Source organism: Mustela nivalis (assembly GCF_964662115.1).
Source record: "Mustela nivalis genome assembly, chromosome: 6".
NCBI lineage: Eukaryota > Metazoa > Chordata > Mammalia > Carnivora > Mustelidae > Mustela > Mustela nivalis.
This window is the reverse complement of record NC_139025.1, coordinates 153408990-153429516: the sequence shown is the minus strand read 5'-3', so window position 1 is coordinate 153429516 and position 20527 is coordinate 153408990. Positions and strand designations below refer to the sequence as shown.

Genomic DNA, 20527 nt, shown 5'->3' with positions numbered 1-20527 from the left:
CCTAGAAAAAGGAAGCCAATGCGAGAAAACAAAGACCTTCACATTCTGGAAACCAAAGAGCTGATTACAGTTTACTTCTCAGTCAGGGTTTGGCGTCTTTTTGTCACTGTCTCCATTAGTTCAGGTGACATTTTTATGGAGTTTTGTTTTTTGTTTTTTGTTTTTTGTTTTTGAGAGTATTCTGTGCTCATTTTATCCTCATGAAATATATATTTTTTGGTGTACCTGGGAAGACTATGTTCCAGAATTAGCTTAATGTTCACTATCCGACTGGTCACAAAACAGCCCAGGGATCACAAGCCTTTGGGAGACACGTCACAGAAAGGTCCTTGCGCGCACATGACCCGCTGTTGGTGTCCTTGGTTCCCCGCCGCAGCCTGGACACGTGGCCCGGAGTCAGGAGAGCCGTGAGGCCCTCGTTGCATCTTTCAAATCGATCACGCTTATCAACAAGCAAGAACCACCCTCCCCATGCTTGACGATTGTGGGATGAACCAGTGCTCACTTTTTCGGAAAACACCTCCTGTCAAAGCCATTTTTCTGAAGGGGTCAGGATGGGAACTTTGGATTCAGATGGGCCCAGGGGGCAATCCCAGCCTAGTGTTTCTTGAGCCTTAGGTGGGTCATTTAACGTCCCAATGACTCAGTCTCCTTGTCTTTGAAATGGGTTTCCTCGTACCCACCGTTGGGCTGGGTGTGCACAGTGATGGCTGCCATCACACAAGGGATGCCCAACTCCCCCGCCCCACTTTCCCTTTCCCGGGAAGTAGGAGGGTTTTACCCTCCTAGGGGTGGGGACAAGGTCAGGTTTTGACTGGATCTGGGCGGGAGAGGGAGGTCAACAGTAGGCAACACTCCGCATTAGAACGACCCTTGTCCCCAAGCCCACAGGGGAATGACCTTCTGAAGGTGAGGCGGATGGAAGCACACACAAATTTCACCTCCTCCCAGGCTCCCCTGTCCCCACGAAGCCTTAAGGACAGCTCCTACCAGCGCTGCACCGGCCTGCGGGCTCAGGACCCCCTTGAGACGGGGACAATTTGTCCACACTCCCTGGAAAGATAAGGCTTAAGAGATAAAGGCTCTGGCTGGCCTCATCTCTGAAAGTCACTGACCGTAAGGAAGCGTTTTCCCAAGAGCCAACTGGGGCGGGATAAGGGGGACCCAGGAAATAGGGAAACGGGAGGAGCGAGCGGCAGGTACCCCATCCGTTCCCAGAATGCTCCGCAACGCGATTTCAGCCTGACAAGGCAGCAAGGGCACAGGCTGCAGTGAGAAAACCCAGGTTTCGTGCTCCCAGACTGCATTCTGAGTATTTTCATTTCACCGCAAACAGGCCCAGGAAAGTGTCAGCGGTGCCTCCCGCGTGGCTTGCGGTAAGGAGCACGGGAGACGCCGGGAGAGAAAGTGCTGGGAACGTATCATTACTAGTCGGGTGCACCCTGCCCCTCTTCGGTGACTAGAGGAGTTCTTCATTCATTCTCCTCACCCCCCCCCCGGGGCCACAGGCATCAGCCAGGGCCTCCCCCCATATTTCTGACATCCCTGGAGCTACCCTGGGGAGATCATCCCAAAACAGGGCCGAGGGTCAGTCTTGATGCATTTAAACATCACAAGAACATCACCGATTTCAAGGCAGCGAATCAACAGCAGGGAAGTTAACATTTACTTTGTCTACATCGGGGGGTTCTCAAACCCTGGACGGCGTAATTCCTCGCTGTGCCTTGTAGGTCTTTTAAGAACATCCCTGGTCACCACCCCCTAGACACCAGGAGCACTAACCCCATTTGTCATACTCGAAAGTGTCCCCAGAGACTGCCTAAATTGGGGAGTGCCAAATCAGCCCCCAGTTGAGAACTACCAGTGCACATCAATGAGGGCGAGGCTTGGTGGGGGCAGGGAGAGATGCCCGTTGGCCAGCATTTTGTTGCTGCAGAAAAATTGGGGGGGTATAAAAGCAGAAAGGGAAGGGGCTGCCCATTTGGCAGCAGGAATGTTGCATCTCTCACCTGCCCAGCCGGAGGGCTGTCAGCTCCACGGCCAGGCGCCACCCGGACGCTCATCATTTCGGGGGACGTAGGGAATGCGGCAGAAGGTGGGTCTTGGATTTGAAGCTAATGCCATTCAATACCACTAGCATTTTCCACATCCTGTGTGGGTGACAAGGGCCTGCCTTGCGGGGAAAGCCAACAGTTTAAAAGGAGAAAGCTCTTTCTCCTAAGAAACCAACGTTTATTAATAATACATCCCCGAACTTCATGTCAACAAAGGGAACCTCTCACCGCAGAGAAATATAGGCCATCCAAGGAGATGTCAGCGGCCTCCAGTTGACTTTTTTTTTTTTTTTTTGTCTTTTTCCCAAAGCAGCATATGGACCACAAAATCTCTCTCTGGGTAAGAGCCCATGAGAAACTCAAGTCAAAGCTTTTCTTCTCTGCTTGCCTTCTCTGTCATCATTCTAAGGCAGAAAAGCAAAGTTACATGGCTAAAGTCGTAAGTGTAAAAAGAATCTTGGTTCTGTTCTAGGCATTTCAGAACAGCTCACAGGAAAGGTGGGATTGGACTAGGATGTCGCTGCTCGCCAGGCCTCGGCCAACCTCCAGTCCTTGAGGGAGAAGAAAGGGGGTAAACACCGTCTGGGAACGTTCCAGAGTTGGAGATGATGCCAGAAATTTCCCAAGCCGGGCCACTCCTTTTTCCCTTCCCGCCCCGAATTCCTGCCTCCTGCCTTCACACGGCGGCATTTCAACCAAACAAATCAGGGTCTACGACGTGACGGCGCTTCTGGACAAACAAAAATTAATATGGAAGGGAAAGACACGCCACCCACCCATGTAGGTCATGGCCCACTGTTTGGCCTCACCTGCTAAATGGTACCCATGGGCACAGATTAAAACAAAAGCCTGCCACGTTCCAGGGCAGACACGGCTCTCCGGGGGCAGCTCGGCTGGCAGAGTGAGCTGGAAACTCAGTGGCGCGCTCTGGTCATTTCTAAATACTCTCTAGAAGACAAGAGTTCAGGTCAAGTGAAAGCTGGCGGCGCTGCTGCTTGACAAAACCCAACAGCCAGGGAGCAGGTGTAGCCTGCCAGAAAGCAAACAAAAACTTGTCTCAAACAACAACAAACGGTTAACACCCTCAGCCTGTCAACACCAATTAGCCTACCCTCCCAGCAGAAGCCTCTTAAGAAGGTCCTGAAATCCAGCTAGGCCCTCTGCAAGCAGACAGTCACTGCGTGGCTTCCCGGAAGGAAGTGGCCCTCTGTGGAAACTGAGGCAAGCAGGCACAGCCCTGAGGCCCCCTCTACCCTGAAGGGGCCACATGGGGCGGGATCCTAACGTTGCTGGACCCCAGGCACTTTTGCTTTCGTGGGCTTCTTCCCGCATAATAATATCGATATTTGAATTGATTTTTGATATCACTTTAAATACTCTAATAATTATTTTATTCTCTTAGTGTTTTAGGCAGATTTTAATGAATAGGTTCTTGTGGACCTGAAAATTAAAACATTTCCTTTGAATAATTTCATTTCCTTTGGGCTTGCTTTCTTCTAATTTTAAAAGAAATCAAACATTTTCCTGGGCCTCCCCATCAAACCCCGGCAGGTATCATGGGCCCCAGGCACCGCGCCCACTGTGTCTCAGGGAGAAGCAAGCCCTGATTCAGTAGGAAACTGCAATTTTTTAAAAAATACCATTGCCCGTGGCCTATAGATCCCACTCAACACAACTCCGGCCTATCTGGAAAGCTCATTCCATTGATAAAATACTAACATCATATGCCTGGAACGTATACATTTTCACTAGTCACTTACGAGTGATTTACACAGGAGGACTCCAAGGGGCGTAAAACAAAACCAACTCACCACACAAGATAGGTTTTCTTCAATATTTTATTTATATAGAAATACTTAAAAAATGAAGTAGCACCATTCCTTAAGTTTTACCTTTATTATGTAGAACTTTAAATGTCAGAAAAATAAAACTCTTGATACAATTTCAAATCTTGTCTCAGCAAATATAATATTAGTATTTGACCATGAGGTTAAAGGCCCTTTATCATAAAATAAAATATACTTTGTTTTTTAAACTTTGCTCAGTAAAGTACATTTAAGCTCAAGTAACATCACCTACATATACATAAACAAGTGGTAAACAAATGTATTAAAATAGAAATACTAAAACTATAGTGGCCCAACAGAATTTTTGTAGCTTGCACTGAATTCTATTTATACAAATGTTAGAAAGCATCAACAGTTCCTTTTGACATGTTTATACATTTCCGTGGTTTTTTTTTTGTAATAATATAGAATAAAATATGCTTTATATCACTGAATAGAAAATATGCTGGGTGAAGCATTTCTAGATTTGTCTGAACCTATAAAATCTCCATCCCAACAGAATACTGTTCAAAACATTACACATTTTATGGTTTTGTAATTCCGTCACGATTGTGTGGTTATTAAAATAATACAGTGTTCTTTGCCATAAGGCCATACTAAAATAAAAAGATTTAACCCAGCTACAAAAAAGTTCACTGAACTTAAATTAAAATACTTGTAAACATCTTTGCAATATGAAATATAATTTTTCAAGTCAAAAAAGAATAAAATACTTCAATCTGTATTAATGCAATTTCTCTTTAAAACTTTTAAACGTTTTTAATATATAAGAGATATGTTACAGTTTGTTTAACTTTTATAAAGCTGCAGTATCCTGGTTTCACAGGAACTCCTGGCCCTTCCACAACATTCAAAAAGGATCCACTGTGTTCTAGAATAAGCATCGTAGGAACCCAGCCACAAAGGGGAACACACGAAAACAGTCCACACATCCCATAAGCACGATTATTATCCTCTTCGTCATAATAATTATTGTTCGGTTTTTTTTCTCCTACTTTAAGAAAATGGAAAACTTGTGGGGTTTTCTTCTTTTGGAAGCTTCCTATGAAGTACAGTGTACAAACTATCATTACTAGAGTGTCGCCGTTCCTATTATTTATAGAGCATGCATTTCAGGTGGTTCGGGGGCTTCCCGGGCTATAGTACTCTTGATGCAGATATCCTGGCAAGTTCCTTTGTTTAAAAATTAAAAATTTTAAAAAACGAGCGGATACTACAGCTTCTCAAGCTCCTCTCGGATCTCAGAGTGTGAGCGGGGGTGGGGGGGGAGGGGGTGGGGCACGGAGGCGGCGGGCGGGCGCGGGCCGGGTGGTGGCGGCGGTGGCGAGGGTCAGGGGGTCTGAGGCTGGAGGGGAGGGGCCCCCCTCGGCCCCCGCGGGGTGCGCGCAGGCGCGCCGCCTTCAGGAGAAGATGCGGATGGCCTGGGTGACCGCGGTGTGGCAGACCGGGCACTCCGGCTCGCTCTTCTCGCAGATGCGGTTGGCGCACTCCATGCAGAAGAGGTTGTGGCCGCAGGGCACGAGCGCGGCGATCACTTCGCTCTCGAAGCACACGGAGCAGTCGCGGCTGCCCTTTCGCCGCAACCCCGACGACGAGGAGGAGGAGCTGGACGAGGAGCTGGACGACGACGAGGAGCCGGAGGTGTCCGACGGCGGCAGGCCGGGCAGCTGCGCGCCCAGCCCGTTGGCATAGGCGGCGTAGGTCAGGCCCCCTCCGCCCGGGTCGCTGCGCACCCGGCGCGCCAGGTGGTGCTCGCCCGCCCCCGGCGCCATGTGCAAGGGCGGGGACAGGCGCGGGCAGCTGGCGCCCGGGTGCAGCCGGCGGTGCACCAGCAGCCCCAGGTTGGCATTGGCGGGCGCGCTGGCGCCGCCCCCGGGGAAGACCACGGAGGACGACGAAGCGGACGAAGACGCGGAGGACGAGCAGGACGACGACACCGGCGCCCCAGGGCCGCCTCCGGGGGAGCGCTCGAACTGAGCCCAGAGCAACGGCGCCCCAGGCGGGGGAGCCGGAGCCGGGTCGAAGGTGGGCTGCAGCTCGGGACAGCCGTCGGGGGAAGGCACGGAAGCTTCCCCCGCCGCGTAGGTGTATCCGTTGCCGTTGTTGTTGTTGTTCCCGTTGTGGGCAAAGCTGAGCGCGGGGCTGGGGGGGCTGTAGTCCGCCAGGCGCGGGGTGGCGGCTGTGCTGCCGCCGGTCCCCCCGCCGAAGTAAGAGTCTGTGGACGCGCTGCCGAGCGAGCTGGAACTGTCGTTGCGGTAGCTAGAGAACGGCTTGCGGCCGGGGGTGGGCGTGATGCTGGGGGTGGGCTTGCTCCAGAGGCTGCCTGGGCCGGACCCGCCGGACCCGTGGTGCAGATCGAAGCCCACGTCCGTGCCGTTGGCGTGGAAGTCGTTCTCATCTGTGAGCTCGATGATGCCGCCGGTGCGCAGGGCGATGTGCGCCTCGATCTCCTCGCGAGCTCGGTCCACGTTCTCAGGCATGCCAGTCACCTCGAACACGGGCTCCTTGTCGCGGCTGGGCGTCACGATGTACGTGTGCGTCTGTTGTTGGATGCGCTTGATCGTGGCGCCCTTGGGCCCCACCACGAGCCCCACCACGCGATAGGGCACCCGCACCTGGATGGTGGTCTGTCCAGGCAGGTTGGGCGGCCCGGGCACTGCGCCGTTGAGCGCCGTGTTCTTATTCCGCGAGGCGCGGATCATGGAGAAGTGCTCCGCGGCAGAGATGATCTCCCTCCGAGCCATGGCCACATCCTCCTTCCTGCCCGTCACAACAAAGACAGGCTCCTCCCCGCGAACCGGGGTCTTGATGTAAGTATTGGTCTTCGCCCGCAGCGCTTTGATTTTACAACCTGGGAGCCAGGGTGCAGGGGAGGGAGTGGGAGAGAGAGACAGACACGCCCATTATCCCGGGGTAACCGCGGAGACCTGGGACCGCCCGCGTCCTGGGCTGCGGGGCTGCAGGACACGCTTCGGGCGGAAAGGGGGCGGCTCCCTCACTGACCCTGGGCCACGCCACGGGCTGGGAAGCGGGTTCCACCCGCGAGGCGCTCGAGGAACAGCCCATTGGCTGCCCAGTCCTCCCCCAGTGACTGCAGTCGTCCCGAGCAAACCCGAGAATCCCAGGAAAAAGTCAGCTGGGGAGATGCCGCTAGGATCCAGCGGGGCGCGCCGTCCGCCCTGAAGGCGCGGCGAAAGGGTTCAAGGAACAGGGCCGGGGCCGTGAACCCTCCCAGAACTGGGGTACTGATGAGAAGGGGGGGCAGTCCCGGGACCCATTGTTCCTCCTCTGGGCTCCATTCCGCTTTGCAGAAATCCAGAATCCTCCTCCCATCCGATGCTCACTCCTCCTCCTCCCCCTCCCAAAGGACCGATCAAAGGCCCCCTCCCCCAAGCATCTTATATTTAAATTCTATTTCCCGGGGTGGGCTGGGTGGGGGGCGCTAGGGGAGAAGGCAGTGATTTTAGCAGGATAAAGTGCATCCCGCCGTGGCAGCGGCGCGGCTCCGGGAGACAGCCTGCCTGCACTTTCTTTGTCTGGGGCGCCGGCCCATCGCGCGGCTCTTCCTCTCTCCTCCAGGCTCGCGGGCGTCGCGGATCCCGAACCCTCTCGCGCCCTCCCCGCGGGGCGGTGGCCCGAGACCCTCTCCCTTCCAGCTCCCCATCTCCACCGGACCCACCTTGCCGCCCCACGATCTCGGCGACATGCTCGGAACTGGGCACCGGCACGCACTCGGTCATGTTCACGCTCTTCTTGCGCGGCTCACTGTCGTACAGAGAGGCGCCCTCGTCACTGTCCAGCCCCAGCAGGGAGAGCTGATCGAGCGCGAGCTGCAGGGCTCTTTGGTCATCCAGGGTCTCTCCCCCGCCGCCGCCGCCGCCGCCACCACCACCGCCGCCGCCGCCGCCGCCTCCCCCTCCGCCGCCGCTGCCGTTGCGCTCCAGGTCTGCAAACAGGGAGCTGGGCATCGCTCGGCCGTGCGCGCCGCGCCCCCGCCGGCCCTCGGCTCGGCGGCGAGAAGCTGCGACCACAAAGGCAGCCGGGAAGCGAGTGGTCAGGGGCGGGGAGGCCGGCCGGCTGCAGAGGGCTCCGTTGCTCCTTTCTCGGCGCCGGGAGGAGTGGGTCGCTCAGTGCGATCGGCGCCGGGCAGTGGCCGCAGGAGCCCCCGCCTGGGTCCCCACCCCAGATCTGCCGGCGGGTGGGGTGGGGGCAAAGCTCGAGCGGCAGCCGCGCGTGCCCCCCGAGTGCCCGGCTGGCTGGCCACAATGCCGAGCGAGAAGCGAGCAGGCGAGCGACAGCAGCGTTTCTTTAAGGAGCCCCTCCCCGGCTCCTCCACTCCCTCCCGCCCGCCCGCCCGCCCTCACTCAGCGCTTTTTCCTCCTCTCCTCCCCGCCTCTTGACTGAGCCTCTGCAGCCAGACGGCTCCGGAGGGGGACGAGGGAGGCGCAACGTCACCGGCGGGAGCTGACACTACAATGCTACTGACACTATCGCTGGGGGAGGCGATTGGCGCGCGCCGGGCCGGGGGCGGGCGGAGGCCGCGGTCAGGGCGAGCCGAGAGCGAGCGCCCCCCACCCCCGCGCTCGCCGCAGCCCGCCCCGTCCTCCTCCCGGCCGCGCCCCTCCCCCGCCGCCGCTAACGCCTCTCTTTGTTGTCTAATGCGGGACCGGCAGGCTCGGGACACTCGCGCGTACCTATCGGCCGAGGACAGTCTGTCCCCAGCTCTCCCCCCTCGCCTGATGGAGAAAAGAAAACGCGCCCAACTCGGATGCCCGCGGCCGGGCTCTAAGAGAGCGGTCCTGAGAAAGTCCCGTTAGCGTCCCCAAATAAACCACCCCTAGAGCCCACGGTGCCACTGGGAGAAGGGTCTATTGTCTGCCGCAAAGGGCGGCCCGAGCCCTCGGGCACGGAAAGCGGGACTCGAGGTCCGGGTGCGCACGGGCCAAGTGGCTCCTGGCGCGGGTTGCCCACCTGCGCCGGAGCGCAGGAGACACAAAGGCAGAGGCCCGCCCGCATCGCTTCTCGCGCGCCCGCGCGCCCGCAGCTTTGTGCCCCTTGGGCAGCACTTCGTCCAACTGGCCCTCAAACTGCGGCCGGGCCAGCCAGACACCCGCCGCAGCGCGGGCCCGGCCCGCCCTGCGGCCCGCGACCTCCGGAATGTGCGGCGCGGGGGTCCTGCGCCCGCCCCGCGCGCCGGCCGAGCCCCCGCGGGCGCTGACACGTGCACGAGCGCCGCGCCGCCTCCGCGGGGACGCCGGCCATGGCTCCGGCGAGCGGCGCGGGCGTGCGCGCGCCGCCGTCCCGTCCCTCCCCGCCCCGCGGTCGGGCATGCGCGGTGCGCGCCGGGAGCGGGCGGGCCCTTTAAGGCGGGCGCGGCGGAGCGCGCGCCGGCCCCTCCCGCGGCCCCGCCCCGACGGGAGGTGTGCGCCCGCCGGCCCGCCGCTCTTTGTGCGCTTCTCGGGGTGGGGTTGGCGGCGGAGGGAGGGCGCGCCCGGACCGGCCGGCGGGGACGGCGAGCTGCGCCCCCTCCCGGATCTCCCGGAGCCGCCTCGCTGCGCGCGAGAAGAAAGGAGGCTTTGAGGGCCGGGCCGGGGCACGCCGCCTGCTCGCCGGCCGCCGCCCCGTCCCCCTGCGCTCGGGCCGGCCGCGCCGCCCCCCGGGCCGGTGCCCCCTCGGGTCCCGCGCGCGCTCCTCTCCTTTGTTGCCGGCGCTCCCAGGCTCGCCGCGTCCCCGCGCCCGGCCGGCGGGGTCGCTCCGCAAGCGGCCGGGACTGCGGTTTGCTGTGAACGCCCGCGTCCGCGCGGCGGGACGCCCGCCCGGGACAATGAGGCCATGTGGCCGCCGCCGCGGACGGGCTCACTCGGGGGACCTGACGGTGCCGCGGGGCGAGCTCGGGGCGCGCAGGCAGAGGCTCCCGGGTGCTTGCTCCCTGGGTGACCCCGCGAGGAGAGCGGGCGCCCGGGCCTCGGTGTGCCCTGCGTCAATTGGCGACGTGGGGGGGGGGTCGTACCTGCCCCAGCCACCTTGTGGGTTCGGAGGACTGTGACAGTAGAAGCGAGGGCGCTGGGCGATCAGGCGGTCAGGCAACGCCTTCCCGCCGGAGACAGGAAGGTGTTCCTTCCCGCTCACCTGGAGCTGTCTTGGGAAAGAGGTGCTGATTATCTCCTTGGGGAAATGAGGCTTAGAAGCCACTTAGAGTGGTGATTTCCTCAGGATGTTTCTGTCCGCGTCCCTGAGCCTGGGCTGTGTGTCTTCAAAGGGAGTGATGGATGGGTCGGGGGAGGGTGCGCAGCCCTCCCAGAGCCACCACCTCCAACTCCGGTGGAGAATTCTTTGACCTGGTTTATGGACTCAAGTACCAGCAATCTGTGAACGAGGAGGGGTGTCTTGAGGATGGAGGTTCTGGGAGGAGAGGGTCCTGGCTGGTCCAGGCGCCTCACCCGGGGCCTGTAAACACCAGAGCAGACAGAAAAAGCGCTCCAAAGGCCTCGCCATTATATCTTGCCCACACAACAGGCTCCCCATCAGGCCAGCTGAGGTTTCTTTTTTCAGATAACACAATGGATGGAAGTAAAGTTGCTGCCGGAGTCCACTGCTGGTGAGGCCTGTACATAGGTAAATGGGCCCTCCTCCTCCCCGGGGCTTGCTTGTGTGGGAAACAGGCCTGCACACAACATCCCCCTCCTGTCTGCAGTGCTGGGATTTCAGATGGGTTAAATCAGAAATTTGCTTAGAGGGCTGCATGCTTCAGAGTCCCTGGGGCCCTTGGGTCAGTCCCAGGAAGGTGAACATGACACCTTGCATAGGGGACAGGTGTCTTTCTCCCCTACGGGATCATGAAGGCATGTCCGGTGAAAGCACACATCATAGCACACAAGAGGATGAGGCTGGGAATTCACGGAAAGCTGCTAACGCCCAGGTGCCCATGACATTCCTTGTAGCCTGGGTCACGCTCCGTAGGCCAGAATGCTCTGGGAAGACCAATGCAAAGATGGGACCGTTTTCTGAAGATACCCACAAGATACAGGCCCTCCAGAGATCCTGGGAGGGTGACGGTCATGGTAGCGGACCATTCCAGTCTGATGTGTGACAGCTCGGATTCCCAGTGGAGCCCTGCTTCGGTGTCCCGTCCTATGCAAAGAGGCTAGCATCCGGCTTCCCACCTGCCTCAGGGGATTGTTTTAGCAGAGGGATAATGACAGTGAAAGCTGCCTCATTGTAAATTACCAAGTGCTGAGCAAACGTGTGGGAGACGGTGCTTCACCTGCCGCTCTTTACCTTCCCAACCTGTCTCGAGGACTGACTGACTGGTCAGGGTATTTTCTGACACTTGAATGCTATTATGAAGTAACAATCTGGAAAAATTAATTCTCAATGAATGGATTTAATAAGCCAAGATGTGACAAAACTTGCCAAGTCCAGTTCTGTTTTTATATAGATAATACAACCCAACTCCATACTTTCTGGCTAGACTTTCCCAGGCTCCTTTAGGACCCCAGTGCTTAACTACTTTTCCTGATACAGGACATGTTCCCTAAGGACCTCCCCAATGTGGCCATACTATTTTTTCTTTTTTATTAGCAAAAGAGAGGGGCTTGAAGAGTGTGATCTGGTAACATAATAGAGAATTTCAGTTGTTATAAAATAAGACAAAGTAGTCACTCACAACAACCGAGACTGACAGTGAGCCCACCTCGTACGTGTTTCCAGAGGACTCGAACTGTCCGGCACACATTTGGCTTGCTTCGGCAACCGGAGAGCTGGCGAAGGCAGCTACCGTCCTCATGGGAAAAAAAGCGCACTTTCAGTCAACTCCACATTACTGAGCATCTACTTATTTTATTATACACAGCCCGGAAAGCACTGATGATACAGAAATGAACATGGTGGGTGGGTGGGGAGGGGTCCTTTCCCCTGGAACCCCATTCGTATCCAAAGTCAGTTACGCAGCAGGGCAGTAGTGAGTCCGCCTGGAGTCCTAGGAAGGCTTCCCAGAGGCGGGGACGTTTGAGTTGTGCTTTCAGAAGCGAGGTGGGAGAATGGAGACCAGGGTCTCCTGTGGCGTGTGGTATCTGGCAGGAACTCGGTCGGTGCTCATTAAATGAACAAGTGAGGTAGGCTGGAGAGGCTGCAGGTGTAATTTTCTTAAGTATGGATGTGAGTAAGCCTCTCTGGGAAGCAGCTCCAATGACACCAGCCACAGCTGCCGGACTCTGAGGAGTCAGGACAGGCCATATTTATCGAGCCCTCGCTGTGCGCCAGGCAGCTTACCGAATGCTTTGCAGCGCACCATCTTGTGTGAGCCTCCGAACCCCGAAGTCGGTCTTCTCTTGGCCCCATTTACAGATGAAGGGAAGTCAAGTCACTTGCCCAAGCGAGGACAGATTGTCTTGAGGCAAGTAAATACAGCTCAAGCTTCTGGGCCTTTCCATGGCTTGCGGCAGGAGGTCAGAGCAATCTAGGTACAAGATTGCACGTTTTAATAACATTTTCAAGAGTCACATTTTTATTCTTTTCCTTGAGGACACCAACACTGATGTGATAGGCCTGAGGAATCCCAGTCGCTGTTGCGCTCAAGGTGGCACAGCTGATAAATGACACCCAAGCCTGTGACCGTAAGCACCCCTGGGCGGTGGGATTCCCCAGCTGGAAGCTGGCGGTGTTTCCGCCCCCCCCCCAACCACCACCACTGGGCTGTAATGATCACATGAGTGAGGGCCCTGCGAAGCATCTTGATTTTTGATGTCCTGTTCAGTCTTTGTATTGTTAACATATACGTCATATGGAACACATGAAACACACATGTTTTTAAGAATATTTTACTATAGGAAATGCTCTCTTTATGTTGGATGAACAAAAAAGCAGCTAAGAGGTGCTTGTGTTACTAAACACTCAGGAAGCATTAAGAGAAGCAAATGAATTCGGCTGGAAAGCAATACATCAAAATCTTCCAGATAGTTACTTACTTAAGTCGTGGGTCCACATTTTATTTTCAAGGTTCCCGTGTTTCAAGCTCTGAACATCTTTATTCAATTAGTTTTTAAAAGTAATACATGCTTAGCTTAAAAGTTAAATAGTGCTAAAAGGGCTTAATAAAAGCACTTGATAGAAGTAGAAGGAGGAGAAAAAAAAAACCTAATGCAAATCCTAGCACATATGTATATTTATTAAAGCTTTTGGAATTATGAGAGTAGAGAGGAAGTTTCATAAATTTAGTAAAATGGGCCTTTAAGTCGCTTGACTTCTAAAATTCAAACATCATTTGGTTAACAACCAGTAGTAGCCAGTCTGCAGTATCAGAGAGGAAGAAGGGGGTGCCTGGGTGGCTCAGTGGGTTAAGCCTCTGCCTTCGGCTCAGGTCATGATCCCAGGGTCCTGGGATTGAGCCCCGCATCTGGCTCTCTGCTCAGCAGTGAGTCTGCTTCCCTCTCTCTCTCTCTCTGCCTGCCTCTCTGCCTGTTTGTGATCTCTCTCTCTCTCTCTCTGTCAAATAAATAAATAAGAGAGGAAGAAGAAGAGGCAATTTAGAATCTCTCACACACAGGAATTCAAGGAGCCTGGAAGCTCACTGATCTTCGGGAAGGAGGCAACTTTTTTCTTCTACGCAGACATGAAAAAAATCAGTGGAATCGGGGCATTTTCTGCAGGTGAGTCGCCCATTTTGCCCAGACTGTCAGTGGAGCCCCATCTATGAACTGACAAAAGCCTCAGGGGGGCTAGCACTTCAGGGTCCGGGTCGTCAGCACAGGTGTTGTCCCAAACCTCCGTCTGGCAGGGAGCACGCTGAGGGCCAGCATGTGGCAGAGCGGATGGCAGATACTCCTTGACGGTGGGTGGGGGCTTGGGACCCAAAGTCTCAACCCCCAAGGTGAAGTGCTGTAAGGGCATGGCACTGCCCCGAACGAGCCTCTGTGTCACGTGTCAGCCGCCCCCCAAGTCTAGGTAGTGGGGAATAAGGAAAAGGCAGTCGCGCAAGGGGGTCTAAAGGAGGGTGGTCTCACTCCCCAGGCTCCCGGCTTCCTCTCCCTGAACGTAACGGTGCCTTGTGCCACTTACAAAGGGATGGAAATTGAACAGGAGAAGTATTCAAAGCTCTGATCTCTCTCAACACCTTGTATGACAGCACTTTCTCTGTTCCCGTAACTTTTTCTAAAAAGTAAAAAATAACTTCATCACCTACAGAATTTGTGTATTTTCAGCATCAGCCCTGAAAGTCCAGATGCTAATTAATGAAATACAGCCGGGATGTCGTCACGACCAACTCCGAACTACCCACCTGCGTGACTTCACGATCAAAATGATTTCTTCCCTATGCGCTTCAGTTAAAAAGAATAAAAATCGTGTCGACCAAGCTACTAACATGGTAGCTAATAATAGGATTACTTTTTTATGCTAATAAAACAGACCTACAATTTTATTAAACTTCTGCAGTGATCACTGTAGTGACGTGTGTGCTTCTATACAGAAAAGACGCACAGCCTCTGACAAGCAAAGAAATACAAGCGCAAGGGTGCCTTTGAGGAGGCGCGATCACCACGCTGGGTAACTCAGACAGAGGCCAGGATGGGAATTCCCTATCTCAGAAAAAAGAAAGATGTGGTCGCCAGCAGGAAAATGTGAAGGCACACTCTTAAGTGGAAAGCGTAAGACCAAACACAAAGAAGCAGAGGAGAGTCTAAAACCAGCACATACAGTAAACAGATGCCACAGGTTGGAAGGCCAAGGATGAGGCGCTGGCACACCCGCCCTAGGTACAGGGGGTTTTTCAGGTAGGATGGCACCTTACAGAGGGTCCCGCTGTGGGCTCTGCCCCATCTGAGAGCTTCCGGCCCTGCATAGTATTTTGGAGACCTGGAGCGTGTGTGTGTCTTTGCTCTTGGTCCTCAGCTTCCTCATCTGTAAAATGTGCATCTGACGTCCTGAGTGATGCGCGGCACTTACATCACCTGTGCTGCCGCACAACTGGCAGGAAGGTCTCCGGAAAAGAAGACAAGGGAGCAGGGGCACCTGGGTGGCTCAGTGGGTTAAGCCGCTGCCTTCGGCTCAGGTCATGATCTCAGGGTCCTGGGATCGAGTCCCACATCGGGCTCTCTGCTCAGCAGGGAGCCTGCTTCCCCCTCTCTCTCTGCCTGCCTCTCCATCTACTTGTGATTTCTCTCTGTCAAATAAATTTAAAAAAAAAAAATCTTTAAAAAAAAAAAAAGAAGACAAGGGAGCAGCCCTTGCCCTCGGCTGTGGTCAGCCGCGCCAGGCAGCCAGGAGACATGAGAACCGCGTACCCTGGCGTCAGAGGGGAGCTAGACCACTGGAACGATCCTACAGGTTTAGGAACAGACTCTGTGGCAAAAGTAGAAATGCCAATGAACAGAGCCGGAAATCACCCCCGGGAGGAGCTGAGAGAACCGGTTGTTTCGAAACACCGTATTAAGTTGGACCTTTTCCTGCCTCATAGCATAGACTCCAGTAAGTTCCAAGGGGGTTATGGAGTTCAGCTTGAAAAATGAAATCATAAAAGAACTAAACGGAAACAGGTGGCTGTTTCTGTCATTTCAAGGAGGAGAAGGGCTTTCGGAGCATGACCCTCACAGTGGAAATCATTTAGGGAAAGTCATAAAACAGAGAAACCATGCTGCGGGACACAATCCTACACAAGAGGCCTCACCAGATGTGAGGCAGCAGTGGTGAGCTTGGGGCGTTCCTAGATAAGCCCCCGATATGTTTACCGTAAATAAAACATACTTAAATTATATTATAAAATTGTATTCGTATATCCAACCTTGGAATTCACGGACATCGATGCAAGGAAGAAGCCAGAGTTGGCGTGTAGTGTTCTAAAAGCCAGAATGAACAACGGGAGGTGAAGACCACTAGGGCTGGCTCCCACCTACGGTGAAATGTGCGAAGCAGGGGTGTCAGTAAGGGGTGACTGAGACGGGAACTACGATGAGATGTTCTGACTAAGGCTAATTCTTTAACAATTAATTTGTAATTAGAACTTTATACTATCTAATCAAAACACGAGTTATGACGGGGAGCGGGGCTGCGGAATCTTTCACAAGTTCATCTGGAAGATCACAGAAAGCGTGGGGCCTCCGTGCAATGGAGGGGAGGCTGAGAAGAGACGCAAGATGCTGGAGGTCTGTCCGCCGACACCCGTCCCCGGGCAGGTGCGCAGCGCTCCTGTCCTGCCGGCGCTGGGCTGGGGGATGGGAAGGCCACGGTGACCCAGGGCAGGACGCGGGCAGTGCCAGGCACCACCTGCCGTCTGGAAGGGAAGACAGCTCTTAAGGAGCGGACGGGCATTTGTGTAAAATGACAACCGTCACAAAGCGCTGCGGAGGACAGGGCCATGGCGCGTGGAGTATGTGACGGGGAAAATCTGGCAGTTCTTATTACGTAGCAGACTTGATCTCTGGCCTGAGAACACATGATTGATCAGGAATCTGTTCATGCATAAGGTGAAAAAAAAGGAGAGGAGAACTTATTAGCCCGTAACAGCTTCCGCGCGCGGACGATACACTAGGATTATGCGCAGCGGCCGCATCTCCGTCCTCCAGCGAAAGGGGTGCCATCGTTACTTCTGTTTTTGCCCAGAGGAAACCGAGCCTGAGCTAGCACGTGGCAGGCAGACCCAGGCTGTCCAAGCCGGAGTTCTCCCTCACTCTTTTTTGTTTTTTAAACACCTCTGTTGAGACATAACCGAGATATAAAACCCCGAGCACACTGTGTACGATTTGATGGGTTTGCACACAGGTCCGCACCTGCAGGCCCATGAGCACAAGGCAGTGGGCGTATCCATCGCCCCCAGAAGTTTCCTGGTGTCCCTTTTTTTTCGTGATAAGAATGCCAACATGACATCTAGTCTCTCACGTTTCTGAGTCCACAATTCAGTGGTATTAACAACAGGTGTTCTGTGGTACGGCAGACATCGGAACTTACTCATCGTGTGTAACTGACGCTTGAGGCCAAATGAGCACCACCCCCCGCCCCGCCAATGTCTCTTCCTCCCCAACCCCGTAACCAGCACTCCACTCTCTGCTTCTGGGTCTGACCACGTGACGTAGCTCCAGGGAGTGGAGTCACCGGGTTCGGTGCTGCACTGACTTCCCTCCGCACGGTGTCCTCCACCTTTGACAAGTGGCCGGAGCCCCTCCCTGCCAGAAGCCTGTCTCCCTGGCTTACGTGTGGACCACCTTTCCTCTCTCCAGTCATCTGTCTGTGGACATTAGGTTGTTTCTGCCTCTCAGCAATGGTGAACGATGCTCAGTGAACATGGGGGGGGGTACAGCCTCGTCTCCCAGATCGGGACTATGGGTTCCACCCAAAAAGGGGACGGCTGGACCCCGTGGCAGCTCCACCCTGGGGCGGACAAGCCTACAGACTGCTTCCCAGAACAGCCGTACCTCTCCTGTATCCAACGGCGTACAAAGCTTCCGATCTCTCCAGAGACCTGCTAATACCTTCCTCTGCTTTGTTTCGTCGCCTTTCCTGTCAGTCGCCATCCTGACGGCGTGAGGCGAGACCTCCCTGCGCTTTGGATTTGCACCTCCCTAATGAGGAGGGCTGGCGGCCATCTTTTCATGTGTCCCTTGGCCTTGTGGATTCTTCTGTGGAGAAATGTCTCTTCAAGTCATCTGTCCATTTTTTCACCTGGTCTTGGCAATGAAATCACAGCAAGAACACCAAAGGCGGAGTTGCCAAAAGCAGGAGCAAACAAGTGGGACTCATCAAACCCGAAGCCTTTCACAACATGAAAAGACCACCTACCCAGGGGGAGACGCTGTTCATTGGCCACATATCTGACTACAGATTACTGTCCAAAATATTAAGAAGTCATACAGCTCAATCCAAAAATAAATAAATAAATAAAACCAACAAAACCACACATAGTAACTCCGTTAAAAAATGGGCAAAGAACTTAAAAAAACATCTCTCCCTCCTGACCATTATGCTCCGGTGGCAGCAGGATTCTAGAATCACACACACACAAACATTTGCTCACATACCGTGTATCTAAATACTTCCGCGTTATAAATCAAGTACCAAGTGTTGCAGAAAATACATCCTGTCCTCCTAACGAGACACACAGACCTTCACAAGGAGCTAGAAGGCCAGGTTAGAACTCAGAACTCTCAGCCGCCACGGGGTTGAACCCTGGACCCCGGGCACACAGGGAGCGGTGGCCTTGGGCAGGATCCCTGCCTCCCACCACCCCCACTTCTGCCCTGCGCTCGGGGCTCCATCCCACACCACCATGGGGTCTCGAGCACACGTGTGTAGATGCCCCAGCCCCATCACACCCTGCCCTGTGAACAGTTACTCCCTTAGACCCACCTTGGGCCTAAAGGTGCACACATTGTCAGTTGGGGGACCTAAGGGACTGTTAGGGGAGTGGCCCACCCAGACCCTGGGAATGGGCTGGTCCCACTGTGACCTCGTGTTCTGGGGCAAGGCACAGCCAGGGGGCAGCGAGAGTGGGACTCTCAAGAGCATGGGGCCCAGGGCAGGAGCCTCTCTCCTGGGACACATAAAATGAGTTGAAAAACTAGATACGTGAAACTACTTGGGTCTCCCAGCAGCCTCTCTCCTCCTCCTTGCTCCCCGCTGCCTGCCTTCCTCTCTCGCTTCCTCCTTTCCTCCCTGCTCTGCGCGAGCATTCAGAGAACGCCCTGGGTACCAGGCACCGCCTGGGCCCGAGGGTTCAAGGGTAATCGGGACAGATGCTCTCAGCAGCATACAAGGTAATGAGGAGACTAGCATTGATCCCACACAAGTACACGTCTAATTACAGACTGGGACAAGGGCACTGACAGATAAGCATGTGCTGATTTGTTGGTGGCCTTTGATTTAAGGTTTCCTGCTGAGACAGGGAGGAATGTAAATCTGTTTTTCCCTTAAAGCCAGGGGCCTTACATAGTTTCACAAACCTTCGGAATGGATGCATTTCAGACAGCAACCCAGAACTGGGTGTGCTCCCGACGCGCACACCAGCTCATTAGATCCACTCTACTCCTTCGTGGCTAGAGCAGAACTTTACCCCAAATGTCACAGGCATGCATTCCTGCAGGGTTACAAAGCCCAATTATAGAAGGTGGGGGTTTTCTTTGGGGCCCCCATGCCAAATTGTTACGGAGACGCAGAAGGTCGGGTGGAAGAGGGTCTCGGAGCTCTTGGAATCCCATTCTCCCTCCTGATGTCCGTGTACCACGCACTCGAAGAGCTGAGACGGGCTGATGCCTGTGCTCCCAACGACGGGCTCTCGATGATTCTAGAAAGGGAACCCTCATGGCAAGGGGGACGGGCAGTGGTCACCTGAAAACCAGACAGAAGCTTGGTTGGTGGAAAGCAGGAGGACGGCGCTAGCTTTTCCTTTCATGCGACTGTGACTATTCTCCATGAAGACTTAGGCTCAGAAGACGGAGAAGGATGTCACCTTTAAACAGCTCTTGTAACGAGGGACAGAATCCTGGAAGGGAGAGCCACTGTGCCACTGCACTGCTGGCTGGCTTTCTGACTGCCTGTTGGTCTGTCATTTCACCCATGGTGTTCTGGTTTCCGGTGAGGAATAAATAAATCCCCATGAAGTTTGCCTTGGGAAAGGAACCACTGTCTCTCTGCCATACTTAAGGGTCAGTTAGACAAATATTCCCCAAGAAGCAAAAGCAGCTTATCTTCCCCTCGCCTTCTCCCTCACCCCAGACTGAACACTGCAGCTTTTTAAAATGTTCATCTCCTACAGAGGAAAACCTTATTTTTGAAATTGGTTTTACAAACACACACACACACACACACACACACACACGTATGCACACACTTCCCTGCATTTACTTATCCTTTCTTGGGTCTGGGGCAGGTGCGCCAGGCTATAGGGCATCTTTGGGAACTGACATACACTGAGGTGGGCTTCCTGCCCCCCACTAGAGTGTCTTCTGTGGCCCGACAGTCTCTCTGGGTGCACGAGAGACCAAGCTGGATCCTGAATGAGCTCATCCCTCCCAAGTGGCCCCGAAGGATAGCTGTGTCCTGCCCTGGGATTCCCAGCTGGGACGCATTTCCTCTAAGTTACTCACAAACTTCAAGGCATCTATAGGTTTGTGGAGGTTGTTCTGCCCGGGGCTTGGCAGAATTTGGGAAAACGTCCAATCCCAGAATCAGAGCTCAGAAAGGAACGCGGACACGGCAGAGGAAGGGAGACTGTCTTGTCTGCAGAGCATCCCGAGCAGGGAGTGAGCGCCCGGCTCAGTCCAGGCTAAGACAGAGCAGGACAGGAACCCAACTGCGAGTGAGGCTCTGGAGTGTCCTAGGACTTGGCCCCAAACCACGGGCATCACCGGCAGCACCAGCACCCCCCGGTCCTCCCCCTCCCCCGGTCCTCCTCCTCGCTCCCCGCCTCCCCCATCACTGCCGGCCCCTTCGCTCTCATGACGACTCTCTTGTCCAGCTCGTGGGCTTTGTTGCCACACGAGCTGCGGACGACCTCCCGCCGCGCCTCCGTGTACCTGCTCTGGGACGCCGGGGTACCCAGGCCCTTCACGGCCTCGCACACAGGCAGCGCTCGGGCGGGGCTGGCTGCCCCCCTCCCCCTCCCACCCCAGGCCCCAGCGGCCCGGCTCTCCGCAGCTCTGC

General features: G+C 55.0%; 1 protein-coding gene and 2 long non-coding RNA genes across 4 annotated transcripts in view; 1 reads left to right on the top strand and 2 right to left on the bottom strand.

Annotated features, from left to right (window-relative positions):
- Positions 1–3874: 3874 nt before the first annotated feature.
- MEX3B (mex-3 RNA binding family member B) lies at positions 3875–9162 on the bottom strand. The gene is made up of 2 exons (XM_082735269.1): positions 7581–9162; positions 3875–6752 (listed from the first exon to the last, which is right to left on the bottom strand). The coding sequence occupies exons 1-2, from the start codon at positions 7867–7869 to the stop codon at positions 5302–5304; spliced, it is 1740 nt and encodes a 579-aa protein (XP_082591395.1). The 5' UTR covers positions 7870–9162; the 3' UTR covers positions 3875–5301.
- A 438-nt stretch (positions 9163–9600) lies between these two features.
- LOC309867035 lies at positions 9601–14864 on the top strand. 2 transcript variants are annotated; one of them, XR_014312936.1, is made up of 4 exons: positions 9601–10052; positions 10454–10516; positions 13405–13548; positions 14101–14864. It is a non-coding gene; the product is annotated as an uncharacterized lncRNA (long non-coding RNA). The 2 variants fall into 2 exon arrangements; XR_014312937.1 differs by having other exon boundaries at positions 9601–10516.
- Positions 11725–20527, bottom strand: part of LOC309867036 — a 40344-nt gene continuing 31541 nt past the window's right edge. The window contains exon 3 of the long non-coding RNA XR_014312938.1: positions 11725–12359. This is a non-coding gene — a long non-coding RNA (uncharacterized lncRNA). The remainder of the gene's footprint in view (positions 12360–20527) is intronic.